Source organism: Callorhinus ursinus, unplaced genomic scaffold (genome assembly GCF_003265705.2).
Source record: "Callorhinus ursinus isolate GAN/ISIS: 27379988/994484 unplaced genomic scaffold, GSC_fseal_2.0 scaffold9, whole genome shotgun sequence".
Lineage (NCBI taxonomy): Eukaryota > Metazoa > Chordata > Mammalia > Carnivora > Otariidae > Callorhinus > Callorhinus ursinus.
Window position 1 is genome coordinate 49914533 of NW_027397071.1, and position 24448 is coordinate 49938980.

A 24448-nucleotide genomic window follows, 5' to 3' on the forward strand; every position below is an offset into this window, starting at 1 on the left:
TTGTTTTAGACAATGCTTTATCTTGAACTTAACTTTGTAGTCAGTTCTGAAGAAGAGTTTCGTCAAAACATTAACTTCTGTCATTTTATTTGTTTCTTGCCTATAACTATTCTTGTCTGTTAGGAAGCCTACAATAAAGACTTTTATATAACATTCCATCAGGGAAATGTTTGTCTGTCGTTGGACCTATATAAAGATTAAATATGATATTGCAGTAAGCCCTTGAATAGTATTATTCCTGTTGTTGTATAGCAGATGTATTTTGTAGTCCTCATAAAATAAATAGCCACAGTTATGTATGTGCCTCACATATTTGACCTCTGAGTAAATATATAATTAGGAAAGATCAGAACAACCCCAGGGGCAACATATAAAATCATTTAAAAGCATTCCTTTAGATCAATCTATTTTTGAACCCTATAATATGAGTCAAGCCTGAGGATAATAACCTTCAAGTTTTTCTTTTTTGCAGTACTTGTATAAGAAACACAAACATTTAAAGCAACTTTTCCAAAGTCTTAAATTGCTAGTATTTAGGGAAAAAAATCCACTGGCATCAATCATTTTTATTGCATATGAAAAAAATGTTCACATGTGAGACATCTGGGCATTTAGAGAAGAAGAAAGTGAAGTAAAATGTCACACAACTTATAAGTTATGAAGCCAAGACTACTAATCAATCCTCAGCTCTTAATCTCAGCAAACAAGAAAAAAATCCATCACAATTAATAAAACACATATAATATGCATAGTGCTTAAGTACTGTATATACCCTAATTGGAGGGGAAGATACAAAAGTTAAGAACAAACGAATATAGAAAAACTATTATTTTCCCCAAACCTGAGTTCATATTATATTTTTAAATTAAACATAGGAAATAAATATGTATACTTCTCTATTTCGTAGTTCAGTAAAACACATGAGTTGTAGATTTGCTTGACTCTCATTTTCCTTAAGAATATACAAGGCAGTATCAACTGATAACCAAGGGGATGGTTTTCCTATAAACAAAAAACCCAAACATCTTAAAGTAAGTCAATTACTACTTGCTCTTTCCTATCTTTTTAAAAAAGCAGTTGGTGGTTTCTTTCCCCTTTGGAATTTTTTTTCTTTTAGAAATACATAACCCATTTTTATACAGAAACATCATAGCATTTGTAACTATATACAGTGAGCTTGCTAGAAATATTGTTTATACCTACTTTCTAAATATCATAACTTTTCTTAAATTTATCAGAAAGCTAAGGTTGCAAGGCAACAAAGTAGCCTGAAATCCAAGGAAAAACAAACCCTTTAGGGAGAGATGAGGTTCAAGCACTAGCTAACCTGTGGAATGGCACTGGAGGAAAAGATGTTAGACACCATCTATGTGCTGGCAACTCCATAATTTATATCACCAGCTAGAACCTTTTCTTTGAACTTTAGACCCATATAATCAACTGCCTATTTGACATTTCCACTTGAATTTCTAGGTCTAAAACTGACCTTCCCCAACTCCTTAAAAAAAAACAAAACAAAACTGCCCATCTATATTCTTCTCTATCTCTGTCTCAGTAAATAGTAATTCATCCTCCCAGTTGCCATGCTTCCAATCAAGCCAAAAATCTTGAAATCATCTTCAATTTTTTTCTTCTCTCGAATATGATAGCCAATCTTCAGGAAATCCTGTGGTTTAACCTTCAAAATATATCCAGAATCTCTACTTTTTATCACTTCTACATTTCTGGTTCAAAGTATCATCAGTACCCTCCTAGAAGTCTGCATGAGCATCAAAGCTGGACCCCTTGCATTCTCTTGGGTCCCCTTCCATCTATTTCTAATATAACAACCTGACTGCTCTTGTTAAAATATGTCAGATTATGTCCTGCCTCTATTCAAAATCCTCTCATGGAGTTGAGAGTTGGAATAATGTTGCTCCCACCCTAACAATAAGAAACAGTACATGAACTAGAAAATCATAATTTTTTCTTGAACTCATCAGAGCTGAGGTCCCAGGGCAATCAAGTAGTCTGAAATCCAAGAAAAGACACACACTTCCAAGAAGAGATGAGATACAAGCACTCACTTATCTGTGGTGCAGCACAGAAGACAAGATGTCAGGCACCATATAAATGGAAAAAGAAGAGAGAGAGCAGAAGAGGTATTTGAAGAAATAAAGATGGAAAATTTTTCTAAAAATAATGAAAGACAATAAGTCAAAAATCCAAGCAGAATAAATACAAACAAACACACTCCACAATAACAGCACCAACAAGAAAAACAAAAGCACCTAGACACATATTCAAACAGTTGTAAATTAAAGATGAAGAGAAAACCGTGAGAGCAGCCACAGGAAAAATCCTCCTAAGGTTTTTCATTTCTCTCAGAAGCCCAAGTCTTCATTATGGCAAAAACAAACCAAAAAACAATTGTCCTGGTTCCTCCCTGTCTTCCTCTCCTACTTCATTCTTTCATTCTCCTACCTCGTTCTGGCCATTCTAGTCACCTTGTTGTTCTTCTACCACCAGGCACACTCTCACCTCAGAGCCTCTGACAGAGTATTTATTCCCTCTATGTGGAATGCTCTGCCACCTCCACTCTTCACTCTTCACCCATCCCTTCCACCAGCTCTACATCGACAAAGTTTACTGCCTGGCCTTCTGTGGAAGACAGCAGAAATGGCTACCCTCTCTGTATTCACAGCACATTGCAATGTGACTTTGCAGCTCCTCCATCAGGAGATCAGGTCTATTTCTCTGTCTTATAAATCTGGACTTGCCCTGTTACTTGCGGTGAACAACAGAATATAGCAAAAGTAATGTGCCACTCACTTCTGAGCCCAAGCCTCAGGAAGCCCTAAGTGCTTCTGCTTTTTCTTTGAGATCCCTGTTACACCAAGAGAACAAGTCCAGGCTAACTCACTAAGAAGGTAAGAGATTATATGGGGCAGAGTCAAGCTGTCCCAGCTGAGACCTCACAGAGAGCCCAGCCAACACCAATAAAGCCAGCAATGAGCTAACCTGCCTCTGATCACAGATGCATGAGTGAGTCCTACAGAGAAAAGCAAAGCCCAGCTCAAAACAAAATAACTATCTAGCAAACCTGCTTACTAGTGAACAATTGTTTCATTGTTTTAAGCCACTGACTTTTGGGGTAATTTCTTATATAGCAGTTGATAATTGATACACCTCTTTCAAAGTCTTTGCTCAAATGTCAACTTCTTAATGAAGCATACACTAACCACTCCATTTCAGAGGCAACTCATATTCCCTCAGCCTTCACAATGCCCAATCCCTATTTTTCCCATAGGATCTATCACTTTCTAACATACCATGTCATTTACTATTTATTATGTTTTATTATTTATTGTTAGTTTCCCCCACTAGAATGTAAGTTCATAAAGACAAGGATTTTTGTTTTTGTACTTTGATGTATCCTAAGCACCTAAAATGATACTTGATATATAAGGCCCTCAATAAATAATTGATAAGTAAGTGAATAAAGTATCTTCTTCATAAGACTATGGAGAATTAATATCTGCACTGAATATGCAGGCCTATCTTGATACCTTTATCTGAAAAAAATGATTATTGTAATTGTCACTTAAAAGTATCAACCATCAAATGTTTTAAGTATCCCATAAGATATACAGTGAAAACTTTTAGAATCTCTACTTTAGGAAGCAAAAAGAATGGGGTGGGGAAGAATCCTCTAGTAATAAAATAAACATTTTCTTATATAAACATAATAAAAAAATAAAAATTGATACTTAGAACAATCAACATTAAAAGGATATCTAGTGAAAGCACCCTTATAGACATTTTCACTAATTAAAAATATAATAGCCATGGGCTCCTGGGTGGCTCAGTCATTAAGCGTCTGCCTTTGACTCAGGTCATGATCCCAGGGTCCTGGGATCAAGCCCTGCATCAGGTTTCCTGCTCTGCAGGAAGCCTGCTTCTCCCTCTCCCATTCCCCCTGCTTGTGTTCCTGCTCTCGCTCTCTCTCTCTATCAAATAAATAAATAAAATCTTTAAAAAATATGTATATAATAGCCATTTTAGACACTAGATTAATTTGCATCTAACATTTATATAAAAAAAAACAATATTACCATGAATGCAAAGATGATTAATAAAGGTTGTCTGCAGTTCATATCGCCCCAAATTATGTTCCTATAGAACTTCTCTTAAACATATTAATTTAAAAAATTGACAAATGGAAAAGTTAAAACTTAATTAGTAAATAAAAAGTTAATTCTATGTCATGAAGAAACCAGGGTACACTTTGTTCTTGTTTTTAAATGAATTAAAATAAAACATGTTTTAAACAAAACGAAAAGCAACTTAAATACTTTGTGAAATATGATAACACAGTCCAAGTATAAGCTAATGCTTTCTTTCTTCAAGTATATGTAACCATGTTTCTTAGGTAGATTATTTTCTTTACTAAGACTACCAAATATTTACATAAGTATTTTCAAAGAACGCATAAATTGAAATTTTAAAAATACATGAAAAACTTAAAACTTACCTTCAACTTGACTCAGGTTTAATGGTTTAATTGTTAGATAAACCATGGATCTCTGAGCTATTTGCATCCAATATTGATGACTAATGATTTCACCATCTTCTTCTAAGAAAAAGCAACCTTTTGATTGTACACATTGCCACTCCTGAAATGAAGGAAAAAAGTTTTTTTTCAAACACTTATTAAATGTTTCCAGCATGCAGAGTAATAAAGAGAAACCTGAGGAGGATATAAAAGAAATGTCAAATAGAGCACTGACCTCTAGGAATTTGTGACATCATTAAGAGGTAAAACAAACAAACAAACAAAAAACCGGCCTAACACAATTCAATTATAATTTACAGTAGTACATGGTTAGAACAAGAAAATAATCACATGTGCAAAATAATAACTCTAGTTCCTAAAATAATGCCTGGCACATTGTAGGTATTCAATAGTATCTGACTGATGGGGGGTGGTGGGCATCGATATAAACTGAGAGGGCAATCTATGAACCGTATCTCAAAGGATTAGCAGAATTTAAATAATGAAAAGCTAGGAAAAGACATAATGGAAAAAAGAAATAAGAGAAATGAAGTTCATGAGAGTGGGAGAAGTACTAAAACAGAGTAATAAAATAAATAAATAAATAAAAATGCTGCTATGGGGGCACCTGGGTGGCTCGGTCGGTTGAGTGTCCGACTCTTGGTTTTGGCTCAGGTCATTATCTCATGGGTCACAGGATCAAGGACCCTCCCCACCTCCCACCCTGAGTCAGACTCTGCTCTGCGAAGTCCGCTTGAGGATTCATTCCCTCTGCCCCTCCCACCACTCATGTGCTCTCTCGCTCTCTCTCTCTCAAATAAATAAATAAATCTTTTTTTAAAAATGCTGCCACAATAATTAGGGCAGGATTAGTGCTTGGAACATAGTAAAAATGACTAAGGGCCACTAAAACTGATGTTGAAAGGAAAAGTGACGACTTTGTATTTAAAAGTTAAAGTACATGACAACCAAAATAACTGTTTCAAGTCCAGGTAACTAAAAGAATACTGAGTAAGTTTTACAGCTGTAACAAAATGCTCATAAACATCAGTTTTGAGAAAGACTTCTATACGATTAGTCCTGCTATTTCTGGTTAGCCAAATCCCTTCTGGTCAAAACTAATAGCTCTGGGATCTCTTAAGTTTTAAATAAAACTCAAAGATGATGCTATATGCAGAAAGTAAAAAAATTCTCCATTGAAGATATAAGAAATTGTGCCATTGCCATAAATGTGTACAAAAATGCTCTTCAATTAATCATTAGTAGATTTGTCTACCTATAATGTATAACATTTTTCTGTTCTATTCCTAATGACTTCCAAACATATTTACATGGTTTTGAAATGACTTTTTAAAAAAGAATTTTGGTTTTTTGTTTTTTTAAGATTTTATTTATTTGAAAGAGAAAGAAAGCTAGAGAGGGAACACAAGCACTGGGAGTGGGAGAGGGAGAAGCAGGCTCCCGGCTGAGCAAGGAGCCTGATGCAGGGCTTGATCCCAGGACCCTGGGATCATGACCTGAGCTGAAGGCAGACGCTTAACGACTGAACCACCCAGGTGCCCCATAAAAAAGGATTTTGAAAAATTATCTGGGAGGATATTTAAATAATAAGCTCAAGGCTTTAATCATATTAAGGAAGCTACTGAAAAGGTATGCATTAGCTGTATACAATAATATAAAAAATACGAGTAGTCCATTATAGAATTATTTACTATGGCACTAAAAAGGCGAGAACAAACATAATTTACACTGAGAATGATTTCTCACCCACTTTTTTTAAAGGCTAAATAATCCTAAATGTATTTATATGTAATTTTTCCATTGTATAAATGGTAATTATTTTCATATTTTATATTATTTTCATAGAACCAAAATAAATTTAAAATTAGAAACTTAGAAATAGGGGGAAAAAAACTCCATAATTCTACCATCCTAGTTTGATTTCTATGTAATCCTTCCTAAGACTGGCCTTAGATAGAAACCTATTTTTTATATCCTAATTAACATTATTTTGTTATATCTTTTCTATTTAATGTTATATCCAAAATATTTTGCTATTAAAAAATAAGAACAAAGTTGGAGGACTTACATGTCCTGATCTAAAAAAAATAAAAATAAAAAATAAAAAAACTCACTTCAAAGCTACAGTAATCAAAACAGTGTGATAGTGGCATAAGGACAAATATATAGACCAATGAATAGATAGATAGCCCAGAAATAAACTCTCACATATGTAATCAAGTAGTTTTCAACAAGGATGCTAAGACCACCTGGGTAGCTCATTCGGTTAAACCCCTGACTCTTGGTTTTGGCTCAGGTCATGGTCTTAGGATCCTGAGATCTAGCCCGGTGTCAGGCTCCACGCTTTGCTCAAAGTCTGCTTGTCCCTCTCCCTTTCCCCTTTACCTCTCCCTCACTTGCCCTCATGCATGCTCTGTTTCGAAAATAAATAAAATCTTAAAAAAAAAAAAGGATGCTAAGACCACTCAATGGGAGAAAGGACAACCGCATCAACAAATGAAGCTGGGAAACCTGGATATCCAAGTGCAAAATAATTGATTTGAACTCCTTACACCATATATAAAAATTAACACAAAATGGATCAAGACCTAAATGTAAGTACTAAACTATAAAATTCTAAGAAGAAAACATAGTAGAAAAGCTTCATGACATTGGATTTAGCTATTTCTTGGATAGGACACCAAAAACACAGGCCAGAAAAAAATATATAGACAAAAGCTTATCAGTTCCCCCCCAATTTAAACACAGAATTACTATATGATCCAGCAATTCCATTTTTGGATATATATCAAACAGATATTTGTACACCCATCTTCATAGCAGCATTTTTCACAATAGCCAAATGGTGAAAAGAATCCAAATGTCTACTGATGAATGGATAAACAAAATGTGTAATATACATACAATGGAATATTTTCAGCCTTAAAAGGGAATAAAATTCTAACATATGCTGCACATGGATAAACCGTGAAGACATTATGCTAAGTGAAGTAAGCCAGACAAAGGACAAATATTTTATGATTCCACTTATATGAGGTATCTAGATTAGTTAAATTCAGAGACAGAAAGTAGAGCAGTATTTGCCAAGAGTGAAAAGTGGAGGAAATGGGGAGTTACTGTTTAATGGGTAAAGAGATTGAGTTGGGGATGATGAAAAAGTTCTAAAGATGGATAGTAGTGACGGTTGCACAACAATGTGAATGTACTTAATGCACATAACTATACACTTAAAAATGGTTAAAATGGTAAATTTTATGTTATGTATATTTTGCTACAATGAAAAAAACCATTTTGCTAAGGAATATTTAGTTTTTTCAATTTAACTGGTTCTATAATTATCCATTGAGTTGGTATACCATTACTTATTTCTAAAATGTTGAATATCTAGATCGTTTCTAATTTCTCATCAGTATAAATAATAATAAAATGAAGACTACTTTGTCTAAATACTTTTCCTTTCATGAATAATATCTTTCAAAAGAACTCCCAGGCCACAAGTATGCACACTTTTAAGGCTAATGACGTGTTACCATATTGCTTTGTAAAACAGTGATCCAATTTTACAATACCACCAACAATGTATAATGTAGTAATTTTGCCACTACCATAACTTGGTCAGTAGTGTTATCATTCAAAACATTGGGTGGTGGGGGCGCCTGGGTGTCTGTCGGTTAAGCATTCAACTCTTGGTTTGGGCTCAGGTCATGATCTCAGGGTCCTGGGATGGAGCATGGCATAGGGCTGCGTGCTCAGTGGGGAGTCTGCTGGAGATTCTCTCTCCCTTTCCATCTCCTTCTACCCCTCCCCCAGCTCATGCTGTCTGTCTCTCAATTAAAAAAAAATAATAATAAATCTAAAAAAAAAAAAACTGGGTGATGGTGGGTAAGCAAGGTGTGGGTACATAAAATATTCATTATAGTATTCCACATATTTTTGTATATGGTGTCGTATCAATTTTTGCATCAATTTACATTTATGCAATAAAATAATAATTAAAATGGTTTTGTAACAATTTCTGCATTAATTTGAATTTCTCTGATTACTAGCAAGGTTGGACTTTTCCCCATGTGTTTATTATTTTTGTCTCCTTTTGTGTGAACTGCCTATTCATCCTCTATTTTCATAGGTCTATCGCAGACTTGATATTTTTGTTACATATTTTAATAAATTCTCTTGGCTGTTTTAGATGTTGACTACCCTTTGTAAGCTTTGATGTATGTATTTCCTCTGTTTCTTTACTTTAGTTTTAGTTACTTTTCAACTTATGTAACTTTTCCATTTTTATATTCATCTTTTCTTTGGAGATTTCTTCTTAAACTGAATTTTAAGAAATTACCATTATTGCTGAACTATGACTTAAGCTTTCAGTCAGTCATTAATCACAAGCACTGTCACACCTTTGGGGTATAAAAGATATGTGTACTTTTAATTCTGAAAAATTAAAATGTGACCTTAAATTATTGGAATTCATCTTTGTAAGTATATTGTCCATGACAGAAATGAGTCATTATATATATTTTAACAACATCCCTATGAGGCAATAAGGGGTAGATATAAGTCAGTCATTTTAATAAACAGAGAAATTAAGGTACACAGAGGTTATACAGAATCTGAATTTTACAAGGAGTTTGTAGAAATATTAGGTCTATAGCCTAAGACTTTTGGATCAATGCTTCTACCATTAGATCATATTTCCAAAACAAAATATACTCTGGGTACTAAATTCAAAATTTTTATAACTCAGTGAGGCTCAAACGGGGACTTGAGCCAAAAGTTCAACTATTAATAATGAGTAAGAGTATATACAGATTTTCATTTAGCCTCCCCGTAAATCCCTTGGATAAGAATATATTAAGGACTAACAACAGATGCTGACATTACTTCAAAGCCAATTGGCCATGGTATAATCAACATGACCCTGGAAGATGACAATTGTTACAGAGGAAGAAAGGAAAGATATACTCTCACAGTATTTAGACAAGTTACCATTTGAGACAGTTTGAATTAAGGCTCTGACATCAAATAAAACATGTTTTCCTTTCAAATCAATTTTGACTATAGCATTATCAAATGGAATTGCATCTAAAGTATTTTATGAATATGTTTATAGTCACCCATATGGAATGGTAAGGGATACTAGTTTAGAATTATAAAATATTTAAGGCAGAAGAAGTCTAAAAAGCAATCCAGTCCAGACTTCTCTTTTGATTGATGAAAGTCTGAAAAATAAAGCAATGTACTTGTCACAATTCTCCTTGATTGCAGAACCAGAGCTGGACCTAGGTCTCCTTACTCTCTCTCCAAACTACCAGCTATATTCAAAATTCAGTTCTTTTTCACATTTAAATATCTGCCATGATTTTTTCAAAATCTGGTATTTAAAGAAAACTCATGTTAAAAAGAAAAAGAAAGCTCATGTTTATGAAATTACTATAAAGTATGAGAAAGCATTATCATTTGGAATTACCCATATATTAGAGTGTTAAACATAATCAGGGGCACCTGGGTGGCTCAGTTGGTTAAGCGTCTGCCTTTGGCTCAGGTCATGATTCTGGGGTCCTGGGATCAAGCCCTGTATGAGGCTCCCCACTCAGCGGAGAGTCTGCTTTTCCCTCTACCCCTCCCCCTCCCCATGCTCTCCCTCTCTCTCCCTCTCTCTCTCAAATAAATAAATAAATAAAATCTTTAAAAAAAGATAAAAATAATTATTTGGGTTCCTTATTGAAAAATGCATACTTCAGTAGCTGGAAAATTTGTATTTAATCGTGGGTGTTGCAGCCCCCTCCCCCACAGTTAATAAAGTGTTTAAACAAACTAAAAAAGGCAGGTGTACCTCGGCAATATTGCAGGTTTGGTTCCAGGCCACTGCAATAAAACGAATATCACAATAAAGCAAGTCATACAATATTTTTGGTTTCCCAGTGCATAGAAAAGTTAGCTATGTTTACACTATACTATCGTTTATTAAGTGTACAATGGCATTATGTCTAAAAAACAATGTACATACCTTAATTAAAAGATACTTTATTGCTAAAAAATACTAACCATCATTTAAACTTTCAGCAAGTCATAATCACTGATCACAGATAACCATAACAAATATAATAATGAAAAGTTCAAAATACCGAGAGAATTACCAAAATGTGACACAGAGATACAAAGTGAGCAAATGCTGTTGAAAAAACGGCACCAATAGACTTGCTTGACACAGGGTTGCCACAAACCTTCAATTAAAAAAAAAAATGCAGGGGTGCCTAACTGGCTCAGTCAGAGGAGTGTGTAACTCTAAATCTTGGGGTCATGAATTTGAGCCTCATGTTGGATGTAGAGATTACTTAAATAAATGAATGAATAAAAACTTAAAAAGAATGCAGTATCTCTGAGGCGCAATAAAGTGAATCACAATAAAACAAGGTGTGCCTATATTGCATTTTGCCTGGTACACTGGTAGTGAACATAGTATGTGACATTTGAGAAACTCAAAGATGGAAGAATTTTTCCATATGCTTATTGTACTTCTTAAGGGGCAGTGCTATGGGCTGACAGGAGATGCCTTTAGCTGGGGAGTGAGTTAAGCATTATTACTGGAGGTCTTTCCTAAATTCCAGTTTTAGAAAAAGTACAGGAAGGGAATTTATGTTTCCTTGGAAAGACAGCCAACCTAGATACTACAATACATGGTTAACAAGGCTGGAAAATGATGGAAAAACAGCTATTATAAAACAGAAGACAAATGCCACATTATTTATATCAGACAAACTTCAATGTAATAATCAGATTATTTTTAATACTAAATAATGACATTACTAGGAGAATTTGTAGCTCTCCTGCTTAAAAGGAAGCATTCAAATTGTTTTTTTTTTAAGATTTTATTTATTTATTTAACAGAGATAGAGAGAGAGCACAAGTAGGCAGAGCGGCAGACAGAGGGAGAGGGAGAAGCAGGCTCTCTGCCAAGCAGGGAGCCCGATGCAGGGCTCGATCCCAGGACCCTGGCATCATGACCTGAGCCGAAGGCAGCAGCTTAACCGACTGAGCCACTCAGGCGCCCCAAAAGCATTCAAATTCTTAAGATCTGCCACAGTTACTAAAAACACAATGCTTCTTCAACCTAAATTTCTTTTAAAACAAACAGACTTCAATCACACAAAGCTTTTCCTCTAGAACCTAGACTAAAATATTACGAATTAAAAGAAAAAAGTACTGATAAAATGGCCGGCTCATTCAAATCAATCAATTTGAAAGGATTATAGATTAAGCTGACAGTTTGAGTATTGTGAGAAAAATGGAAGGAGGTTGAGTTTTTTAAAAACTTTTAGAATGACAGTGTAAGAAATTCTATGTGGTAAAGTTTAACAATATAAAGATGAAATAAAATAGTAGCTTGTAATTCTTACACAGGGCATAAGGTGGCGCTATATTCTACCAATTCAGGTAAATTCATATAAAAGGAAAAAACTGTTAATTCGTCATATATATATACAAATTTTACTTATTTTCATTCACAATGTATAAGCAAATGCTGAAAAGCACAAATTAAAAATAGTTGAGTTGAAAATTCTACTTACCAAAAGATTTAAATGGGGGCGCCTAGGTGGCTCAGTTGGTTGGGCAACTGCCTTCGGCTCAGGTCATGATCCTGGAGTCCCAGGATCGAGTCCCGCATCGGGCTCCCTGCTCAGCGGGGAGTCTGCTTCTCCCTCTGACCCTCTCCCCTCTCATGCTCTCTCTCTATCTCATTCTCTCTCTCAAATAAATAAATAAAATCTTAAAAAAAAGATTTAAATGTATCAGTAAAGTTACATTTTTCTTGGAACACTGTAGAGAATGTAATTTGTTTTGACATACAATTCTATACTGTTACTAAAGTTTTAGGTGAGGTAGAATTAATCTAAGCCATAAATCTAGCATAGACTTAGAGTAATTTATATGGAATGCCATCTAATCAACAAGTTGAATTGATCATTTTGAAAATATGAGGAACTTTTGCGACAAAATTATTTGGAGCCTTCACAAAAATTTAGACAACCACTTCTACTTTAAAATGTTTATATTTGTATATATGTATATAAATGTTTATATTGCATATATGTTTATATTTGTATTGTTATATACATAGACATATATAAAACAAATATGTTATACAACTATACCCAACATATGCATATGTTATATAACATTTATGTTTTATACAATACATATACACATTTTATAAAACACATTCTAGGAGTCTGAATATGGGAAGTATTGCATCTCTAGAGTTTACAACTCATGGTTTGGGCTTTCTCAAATTCTAGTCATGACTGGCAATCAAAGCTATTATCTCAAAGAAAAATTCCTAACATTCCTTGCACATTACAAAACCTAAGCAAACAGAATTCAGGATTAAAAACAAATAGTGATAAAGTACCTACATGTGATCTATAGAAAGGGTCTTATTTTCCTCCTGTAATTCATGTCCTTTTCCAATTGTGTGAATTTGTAGTTTAAAGTCTGATTTACGCATACCCCATTTCAACAATTTTCTAACTTCTGAAGAGAACTTGCTCTGTCCCAATTCCATATTTCTCTACTCCACATGAAATTGAGATACAAAACTTGTTTAAAATAGATTTAAAGTATTTGAAGAAAATTAATTTAACAGTTCTTCTAGTAACTTATTCTATCAATCTCAGTTAAAACAAATCACCCTTATGCTAAGCAAAGTAAGTCAATCAGAGAAAGACAATTATAGAATTTCACTCATATGTGGAATTTAAGAAACAAAACAGAGAAGCATAGGGGAAGGCAGGGAAAAATAAAACAAGATGAAATCAGAGAGGGAGACAAACCATAAGAGATCCTTAATCACAGGAAACAAATTGAGGATTGCTGGGGCAGGGGATGGGGTGGGGGGATGGGGTAACTGGGTGACAGACATTAAGGAGGGCATGGGATGTAATGAGAACTGGGTGTTATACAAATAACTGATGAATCACTGAACTCTACCTCTGAAACTAATAATACCCTATATGTTAATTAATTGAATTTAAATTAAAAAATAAAAATAAAAATTTAACTAAAAAAATAAATCACACAATAACTGTATTTATAACAAGTACTTCTCAGAGTATTTATAAAACTTATGAAATTTATTTTAAAAATTCAAAGTAAAATGCAAACAACTGAATCCTGCTGAATAAGAGAATCTTTAAAATTCACAGATTTTTTTTTTTAGAAAAATCATTTCAGCTCATCTAAGAAATATCAGAGAGTAAACAATAGTGGGCAGATCAAGATCAGAAATAGGATATAAAAAGTCAGGTAAGGGGCATGTGGGTGGCTCAGTCGGTTAAGAATCTGCCTCAGGGTCAGGGCATGATCTCAGAGTCCTGGGATCGAGCCCCACCTGCTTCTCCCTCTCCTTTCCCTCCGCCTGTGCTCTCTCTCTCTCTCTCTCTGTGTGTCAAATAAATAAATAAAATCTTTAAAAAATAAAAAGTCAGGTAAATAATATGAAGACTACAAAGTATTTCCAAAACACATTAATTTTATAAGAAAGTCACAGATTTTAAAAGTTGACAGTATGCCATCTTTTTTTTTTTTTTTTTAAAGATTTTTATTTATTTATTTGAGAGAGAGTCAGGGGCAGAGACAGAGGGAGAGGGTGAAGCAGAATCCCTGATGAGCAGGGAGCCTGACTCAGGGCTTGATCCCAGGACCCTGAGATCATGACTTGAACCAAAGGCAGACGCTTAACCGACTGAGACACCCAGGCGCCTCTGCCATCTGCTTTTAATCATTAAATTTTTCTATTATCTTTTACTTACTTCCTACTTGTCATCAGCACCATTCCCTGCTCTTGATGTCAAAGATGCAAAAAGTTGTCTTTTGTTACACAGTCACTATGGCCTATAGACTAACTGTGGCATTGTCTGTTAGATCTGTCCCTTCCTTATTATGTTCAGGTACTAACCTAGGCCTAGCTGTCATCACTTTATATCTGGCTATCTCTATCAGCCTTTCAGATAGTTTCCCTAAATTGAGGTCTCCATACACAACATACAACAGTAGCATAAGTTCTTTTTCTTTTCTTTCTTTTTTTTTTTTAAGATTTAATTTACTTATTTGAGAGAGAGCACACATGAGCAGGGGCAGAGGGAGAGGGAGAAGCAGACTCCCCTGCTAAGCAGAGAGCCTGACACAGGGCTCGATCCCAGGACCCCAGAATCATGACCTGAGTCAAAGGCAAACGCTTAACCAACTGAGCCACCCAGGTGCCCCAGTAGCATAAGTTCTTAAACTATACTTTCATCATGTTATTTCCATATAAATACCTACAGTTATTTCTTAGTTCTATAATATTAATAATAGTATTATTTGTTAAAGTGATTACTATGTTCCTGGCACTGTGCTAAATGTTTAATACATGTGAGATGATTTAAATCTTTCAAAAACACACTAAATATAATTTTAAATTTATAGATAAGGAAACTGAGACTCAGAAGAACTGCTGACTAACTTACCAGTGACAAAGCTAAAATTCAAGGATAGACCTATCTCTATTCAAAGCTTTTTTTTTTTTTAGATTTTATTTATTTATTTGACACAGAGAAGAGATAGCGAGAACACAAGCAGGGGGAGTGGGAGAGGGAGAAGCAGGCCCCCTGCTAAGCAGGGAGCCCGATGTGGGACTCGATCCCAGGACCTTGGAATCATGACCCGAGCCGCAGGCAGATGCTTAATGACTGAGCTACCCAGGCGCCCTCTATTCAAAGCTCTTAATCAGTATCTAAACCAGTGCTTGACACAGAGTTACCACTCAATAAATATTTGTTGAATAAATGAGTGAATAAATGAAATACTATGCTGTACTACCTTGGTATATTAATAATCAAGTACATTTTTTATTTTTTAATATAATACCCATATTTTATACTAAGCAAAATAGCTGGCATATATTACCTTTTTAATAAATATTTTTTGAGTTGAACTACATTAAGAAATTGTATTGGTTAAAAAAAATTATATTGGTAAAGGCCCAATTAACAGGAGCATGACACTGAGAAAAAGCTTTATTATGGTTTTAATATAATCCAGATTAATATTTCTCTATACTGGCTAAAATTATTAATTTATAGTTTTGAGTTAGATAAACCACAATTATTTAATAAGTTAATTTTATGAACACTTAATTTAGTTGCAAAATACAGGAATCTTCCATTGGTGGAAAATAATATTGGTGGAGCACTAAATATTGTGTGTGAACATGTTGGACATGCACACCAAATTGCTTAGGGTGTAGAGATTCCTAAACAGTCTGAACAAAATTCCTTGGAGATAATGTTTTAAAATTTTAATATAGAACAAATGTCACTCTCTAGCAATTTAAAGATATAAGGGACTTCAGAGTTCAATAACAAATACAGAGTTGTTATTTGAAACAAAAATGTAGCCCTTGAGAACAATCAGTTCAGTTTTCTAACAGCAGTTACAGTATGTGGTCATAACCATTTTCCCCCCTTTTACAGAGGTCTCTAGGTACACATTTTTAATGTATCCTAGCAGTTTCCAGTTAATGTTTTATATTTCTGTAGCTATTATTTTCTGTTGAAAGAAAACTAGTAAAGGTTGAGTCTAAAAAGGGAAAACAAAGGAAGAAGATCAATATTAACACTCCACAAATATTGACTTAGCAAAGTGACTTTATTGTCTTTCTCTCATAGGAACTGATATTGAATGAATGATTTATTTATAAGAAATACCTATGGAAAATATTTGTTAAACAAAATTTAAAAATTGCTTGCAAAGTACATATTCAGATAATCAATTCTTCAAGTTCAAAAACTGAAAAGTCATTACTTTCAAACTAAAGACTTTTTAATACTATTCTTATCCATCATTTTTAGTTTAAAATTATTAAAACTGAAATGCTGTAATACAAAGAAAAATATCAGAAAATTACTTCACAAACTTTACTGGTTCTCTGTAGACACCGAATAGTTATTTATAAACTTAATGTCAAATATTTTTCAGAAAAAGTCTTACCTATTAAATTAAAATACTATACCTTTGGGGCACCTGGGTGGCTTAGTTGGCTAAGTGTCTGACTTCGGCTCAGGTCATGATCTCAGGGTCCTGGGATCCAGCCCCACGTCATAAGGCTCTCCACTTGGCAGTGAGTCGGCTTGTCCCTCTGCCCCTCCCCCTCGTTCATGCTCTCTCTCAAATAAATAAATAAAATCTTAAAAAATAAATAAGTAATATAAAATACAATACCTTTATTGAGTTTGGCTCAGTTAACTTTGAGTTTTGGTTACTATTAGCACCCATGGTAATTGTGAAAGAAACAGATGTTTTGAATTTTCGAGTTGTTGCCAGTAAAGAACTCCTGGTATCACCTGTAACAAGTAATAGTTATTTGGTCTCACATTATGACAAGTTGTAAATACTAAGTCTGTTTCTAAATACAGTGTAGTATAAAAGGCATGTGTATTAATTTCTTTCTTTTTGTTCTTCCTATTGAAATAAAGTCAGAAGTTTCATATTATCAGGCTTTAATAGTCCCTAATATATGGGCTAGTAGCCCCTGTCAGTCTTTACCCCGAAATTTTAGTTTTAACAAAATATAATGAGCATAGCCAGGTCAAGTTCCATAATAAAATTTTTACTTCAATAGATTTTTACAGCTGAGAGTCTAGAAACAGTAGCTAACAAAAGTTGGATTCTCATTTATCATTGATAAGCTAAGACAGAAGAAAAATTTATCTGAATATGACCCTTCATTCTTGATCAAGAAATCTTTAGTGTCAAAAGTAAATACCTTTATTTGAGAATGTTTCCTGATCAGTTTTTCTTATGATTCTAGGTGATGGTTTTGGTACTGGTGATGGGTCCCTTTCAGGGGATCCTTCAGTGTGGCTTCCAAACTGTTGATGCCTCAGTTTACTGTCAACCTCCAGTTTTTCTACAGTAGTTTTGAGACATTGCTCAATGGTTGTCATATATAATTTACAAAACTATAGGAAATAAAAAAAATAGTCCAATGGGTAAGACATTCAATCATACATTTGGGAGGAGGCAAATGCACATTAGTAGGCAAGGGATAGACTGATAGATGGAATATATTTCCTATTGAACTAGGTTACTCATTTTATTTTCTTGAAATCAGATCGACCACCCTCAAGTGACCTAATGAAATGCAGCCATGATTCAATGAGGAGGTCATACTCTGAGCGAAAATAAAATGTTACACAAAGAGAGGTGATCTATTATTTTTTTATAAGACGTGTAGGCTTGAGTTTGTTCTAAATAATTTTTATGATTCTTCCATCCCAGAAAAGGTATATTCCTGAGGAGAGTTTCTATGTTTGAGTGTCTGCGTGTGTGAGCACACGCACGTATTTTACCTTTATTATTTCTAATGTAGTCATCAGATTACAATACTCTTCAGATTAAATTTCAAGTACGATTTGTACACAACATATTAAGTATATCACTGCCAATATTAAAAAGATATGCTCTTTTAAAAATTCTTCTCTTACACAGTATACAAATTTACATTAATATCATCTTATGTACCTTGATGTAGTCAAATTTGCCATCAGCATTTACATCTGCCAAACTTATTACAGCATTTACTTCTTCTCGAGTCATCTTCTCACCTCTCTGAAAAAAACAAGATTTTTTTTTTTAAGATTTTATTTATTTATTTGACAGAGAGAGATACAGCGAGAGAGGAAACACAAGCAGGGGGAGTGGGAGAGGGAGAAGCAGGCCTCCCGCTGAGCAGGGAGCCCGATGTAGGGCTCAATCCCAGGACTCTGGGATCATGACCTGAGCTTAACGACTGAGCCACCCAGGCGCCCTAAAACAAGATTTATTTTAAAGCAAATGACTATCACTTTGTTATGCAGGGAAGGGGGAGAGTGGAAATTCACTTTAATCTTTTCTACAAGTCAGTTTGAATATATGGTTATAAATCTTAGAATGAGTATTGTGTCAAGCAAGAATAAAACATATAAAATTTCACAATTTTATTAAATTTTGTAAAAGTATGAACTGCAGTTTATTAAATTTCAACAATATATATCATCAATCCAGTAATAATGCTCCTACTAAATTTACAGTAATTATAATTTCTCACAGTATACCAAGAATCAGAATGGATTCCCAATCCCACTTATACTATGTTTCCCTTTTACTTATCACATATGAATCTATTCCTGAATTACAAAAAGTTCTGGGCAGCAAATAACTGCAAAGGAACACAAGGGGATTGCAACATGGGTTCAATTTTATACTTTATGTTTTATTTACAGAGCACCTTTCATCCAGAAGGATCCTTAAGTACTTTATAAACAACATATATGTGATTCATTTCACCTGCCAATGAAAGTTATTTTTAATGTGGCCTTAGTAGCCAAAGCTAGAATACCAAAGGTTTTATTAGCAATGTATATTATAAACTATTTCACAAATCTTACCTTTGTTAGAAGTTTATAAAGGTCAGTGTGTAAAATAGAGCCATCATCATTTACATCTAATTGCTTAAATGATTTTAGTAGTTCTGCTTTTGAAGTAGGTTTCTCCTTTCTTAAAATTATGCAAAAATCATCAAAATTCAGTTTGGCAGTTTGAGGAGTCCAATACTTATTAATGGTCTTTTGGGATGGATTTCTTCCTGCATGCTGTAGAGCTGCCCAATAAAACAAGTGTTATTTGTTAGAGTAACATTTGGAATTGGTATCTAAGGGTATTTTTTCTTTCAATCATTATACATTACAATATTACACAAAAGTACACACACACCTTTAGGGTTGATAATCTAGTGATATCAATGTATGCCTGACTTTCAAAAATGAAAAAATATATGTGTTACCAGCTACAGATTCTTGATCTATTAATGCCAGAATTAAATATTTTTCCTATTCTGACAGTTGGTTCTCAACCTACATTGTTTAACTGATAACATATGATTTACTTTGTAAAAGTGCCTGGAAAAAAAAAAGACTAAAAACAACCATCCACTTAATTGTTTTGAGGACCTAAGAATAACCACAAAAAGTATTCTGGCCCAACAAATAATGAAATGAGGAAATCATTAATCTAAGAAAATTATTGTCAATAAGGCATGATATCTAAAATCTTCATCATTGTTATATATTAATCATGAATACTAATCATTAATTCAAGAATAGTAATCATGTCACAAATATCAAATATGTGCACAAAATTTATCTATTTGCAGTTATAGCCTTGCTAAAAATCAAGAATCTCAACATAGTTTGAGAGAAGACTATTATGGAGATGCAATGGTTGAATTACTCTTAATTTTTAACCAGAATCTTTAAAAATAGTCCTATAACCAGTTATTCATGAGACATTCTTGTTTTAAAAGGCATGTCCTTATTTTCTATGAGAGGCAACAAATTACGTGAGAAAGGCTTTGTATTTGTGTATATCATACACACTAAAATATAATGGTTTTAAACAATTATATTTTGTACTTTTTAAAAGAAGTAAACTGGTAATTTGAACTTAAACAAATCTCTACAAATTAAGACTTAATGCTATCTAAAATGAACCAGTGATAAGATTCCTAAGCACTGTAGATAGAACTAATAAAATTTTAAAGGTATAACTGTCCTTTGTGCTACCAACTTCTACTATAAAACCTTATATTGGGTATTTCTAACTATCTTAGGTGAGATTTCACAAGATCTGGGCATTGTCAATTAGCACTAAAAAATGATAATCTGGATAGTCCACAATATAATGAATAAGGACTAATATATATAAAACAATTTTTAAAAATATCCTCAAGGAAATAGAAACTAGAGCAGGATAATAAATACAGACATTTGTGAGTCCATTATATTGAACATTCATTGTGTATAAGCATAATACATGGTGGTTTGTTTTTTTTCAGAGATTCAAACTCCTTGGTTCCTAAATTTTATAATCTAAATAGGAAGTTCACACCTTAAGTGTAAAATTGCTACCTATGGTCACGATATAAAGTTAGTAACATATTAGAAGTCCACATAAGAGAAATGTTCCCATCCTCCAGATTATGACAGTGCAGCATACCTAGATAACTTAAACTTTGGCAGAGAAAAGGAAACAAGACGATGATCTAGAGGTGACTTGTAGAGCTAACAAAAGTTGCACCTAGAAAGCCTTTATGGAAGTTTGTAGCAATGGAGACAATGTAATTTTTTTTTTTACTCCCAAAGGCTAATTTTGGATGTAGACAAAAGCCCTGATTACCATGTTGCCCTAGGAATGAACAAAAGATAAGTATTTTGCCTAGCATAAAAATGGACAATTCCATAATTCATCTATTAAGAGAATCAGGGAAAAGATACATGTGTTTTAGGATTCCATCACCAGCCACCTTTTAAAAGGTAAGAATACAAGTAGGAACTAAATGAAGTTGTGATTTGAAGTCAAAAGTCCATGTTAAAGAAAATGCTGGGGTGCCTGGCTGGCTCAGTGGGTGGAGCATGTGACTCTTGATCTGGGGGTCACGAGTTCAAGCCCCACGTTAGGGGTGGAAAGTACTCAAAAAAAAAAAAGAAAGAAAGAAAGAGGGGCGCCTGGGTGGCTCAGTCAGTTAAGCCTCTGACTCTTGGTTTCAGCTCCGGTCATGATCTCATGGGTTGTGGGATGGAGCCCCATGTCGGCTCTGCACTCATCAGGGAGTCTGCATGAAGATTCTTTCCTTCTGCCCCACCCCCACTTGTGCGCTCTGTCTTGCTCTCTAAAATAAATAAAGAAATCTTTAAAAAAAAGGAAAATGCTATTTTCTGTACAGCTTTGGGAAAATGAATGTGTAACTCTTTCCCAAGTGGCAGGTCAGCATACACTTGGTGCTATCTTCAATAACAAAATGGTTTTGGGGGCACCTGGGTGGCTCAGTGGGTTAAGCTCCAACTATTGATTTCAGCTCAGGTCATGACCTCAGAGTGTTGAGATCAAGCCCCACACTGGGCTCTGCAGTAGGCATGGAGCCTGCTTAAGATTCTCTCCCTTTCCCTCTGCCCCTCCCCCCTCTAAAAAAACAAAGAAAATACCTTTTTTAACGAACTATTAATTACAAAACAACTTTCTTAGAATAAAATTATGCCTAAACATGTACTCAGTAAACACACATTCTCATATCTAAGAAATAGGTATAACTTAGTAATTACTAATCTAACTAAATTTCTAATTTTAGAATTAGTTGGGAGTCCATTATTATGTCTAATAACAGTAAAAACTTGTAACTGTAAATGTTTAAAGGTTTACAAGAAAATACTGATCTTTTGCCAGGGTTTACTTTAAGCTTGACGTGAGTCTATAATACCTGTATTATTTATAAGTTGGGAAAAAAAGGAACTCTAAAACTCTGATAATGTTACTCTTCTGATAATCTTACTCTTTGAAATAGAATGTCAAAGCACATGTTATATGCATAAATGGCAAAAAGATATAGATGAAAGATATAGTAATAAGAAAGATTTCACTGGTTTACCCTACTTTTTTTTTAAAGATTTTATTTATTTATTTGAGAGAGAGAGAGAATGAGAGATAGAAAGCACGAGAGGGAAGAGGGTCAGAGGGAGAAGCAGACTCCCTGCTGAGCAGGAAGCCCAAAGCGGGACTCGATCCCGGGACTCCAGGATCACGACCTGAACCGAAGGCAGTCGCTTAACCAACTGAGCCACCCAGGCGCCCTGGTTTACCCTACTTTTTAAAAATCTAGATTATCTGAACTCAATCATTATAATGTTACAAAAAGAATTCCACCATAAAACCAAAACACTGAAGAGACAAACACTGAATTATCCAGATAATTCTCTAAGACTGGTAACACCTTAGTAATATATACTTACTGATTCACAAACTAAATGCCATAATAACGAAATACAGGTTAAACTTTTAAACAGGAGATTCATGATCTCAGACTACTTTCAAAAGAATAAAAACTAAAATGACAGTTTATAATAAAATATAAATTTAATCTTTGTATAGTTTATAATAAAATATTTTAATCTTTTCAATTTTCATATTTCAAATATGGATTTCCTCAAATAGAGATCTTATTGGATACAGACCCAAGACGTTATTTCAAAAATATGTCAGAATTTTTCTTTAAGGAAACGGCTTCCAAAGTTGGCAAAATAACTCAGTTTCTCTATTTATAAAGTTATTAGCCTTGATGAAATTGACATGAGTATTCAGTGTTATCTGGTATTGTTTACCACTTTTTCAAGAGTAAAGACCTCCAAGTCATTTGATATACCCGGTAAGGACAAAATTCACTGGTTTGAGGGATATTTACAACCAGAGAAATTTTAGATATGACAATGGAGAGAAGCAAAAAAAAGACCAACTTGGGGCGCCTGGGTGGCTCAGTCATTAAGTGTTTGCCTTCGGCTCAGGTCATGATCCCAGAGTCCTGGGATCGAGCCCCGCATCGGGCTCCCTGCTCAGCAGGAGGCCTGCTTCTCCCTCTCCCACTCCCCCTGCTTGTATTCCCTCTCTCGCTGTGTGTGTCTCTGTCAAATAAATAAATAAAATCTTTAAAAAAAAAATAAAGACCAACTCCTCCCCCCACCAAAAACAAACAAAAAAACAAAAACAGCACTTCTAAAATTTTACTTATCTCCTAATATTTCTCTTTTACAATCATTCAACCTGTTTTTATATATTCTTTACATTTTCCCCATTGTAGGTCAAATTCAGGCTAGTGATTCAGATGTCAAGTGTTTTAAATTCTATTACTATAGAATCTTATAAATCTTATATAAATAAATATATATATATACCTATATAGAATCTTATATAAACCTTAAAGTACCAAGTAAGAATTTTTAAAAAAATATTTCTAAGCAAGTAATTGATGGAAGCTTTAAGAATACTAATCTAGTCTGTATAAACACTGATGTTTTATTTTGAAGCTACTAGAATATATAAATATATAAAATGGCACAATAGCATAATGTAGTTCCATTGCTCAAGCTTCCCTAAGAAACTGGGATGATTCAACAATGCAATTCTTATTCCTGTCTTTCTGATCTATTAACTTTGAACAAATAAGGCAAAATACATATATTTTAAAGAAAAATTTACCCAAGTAAAGTTGTTCTTTAGAAATAATGTTTTCTAAGCTGCTTTTAAAAACAGTTAAGTAGGCAGCTCTACAATTCATATAAAATATCTCTTCTTCAGTTAGTGGAAATGTCTTTGTTCGAGGACTCTCTGAAAGCGCTGACTTCTGACTGGAGAAAGTTGCATCTCTTCCTGGACTGATGGCCATTCTATTAGAAAATAATTTAAAAATTTTAGTCAATGTTAATCCCCTAAAATGCAAATGTCACCTTGCCTTTCAAATGGGGGGAAGAGGAATCAAAGCATTACAGTTTTCATATATGGGGAAAAAAGACAAATATAATATGCATATGGTGGTATTATTATATGCTAAATTAGAATAAGCCTTTGGCAGTATATATATATATACATATATATATGTGTGTGCATATTTCGAAATCAACTATATGAGACAAAATATATATAGAAAATACATATATATGAGAAAGCCAAAAGAATAAAGCCAAAGCAAAGATGTAATATAAAAACAAAGTAAGTATCATAGAGGAAAGGAAAAGCACACAACAATACTCTCAAAATAAGAGGACAGTAAGTTGGGGGCGCCTGGGTGGCTCAGTCGATGAGATGTCTACCTTCAGCTCAGGTCATGATCCCAGGGTCCTGAGATACAGTCCCACATTGACCCCCCTGCTCAGCGGGGAGTCTGCCTCTCCCTCTGCCCTTCCCCCCCGACTTGTGCTCACGCTCTCTCTCCTGTGCTCGCTCTCTCAAATAAAATCTTTTTAAAAAAAGAGGACAGTAAGTTAAGTCTTCATA

At 34.1% G+C, this 24448-nt stretch overlaps 1 protein-coding gene across 2 annotated transcripts in view; it reads right to left on the reverse strand.

Moving 5' to 3' along the window:
* EFCAB7 (EF-hand calcium binding domain 7) overlaps positions 1–24448 on the reverse strand; it is a 43991-nt gene that overhangs the window by 17785 nt on the left and 1758 nt on the right. For both annotated transcript variants that reach the window (XM_073896621.1, XM_025871762.2), the window contains exons 2-8: positions 23654–23841; positions 19021–19232; positions 18116–18202; positions 17358–17553; positions 16814–16935; positions 4514–4655; positions 893–1002 (exon numbers count right to left, since the gene is read on the reverse strand). In XM_073896621.1, coding sequence (XP_073752722.1) covers positions 893–1002; positions 4514–4655; positions 16814–16935; positions 17358–17553; positions 18116–18202; positions 19021–19232; positions 23654–23841 — 1057 coding nt within the window. The remainder of the gene's footprint in view (positions 1–892; positions 1003–4513; positions 4656–16813; positions 16936–17357; positions 17554–18115; positions 18203–19020; positions 19233–23653; positions 23842–24448) is intronic.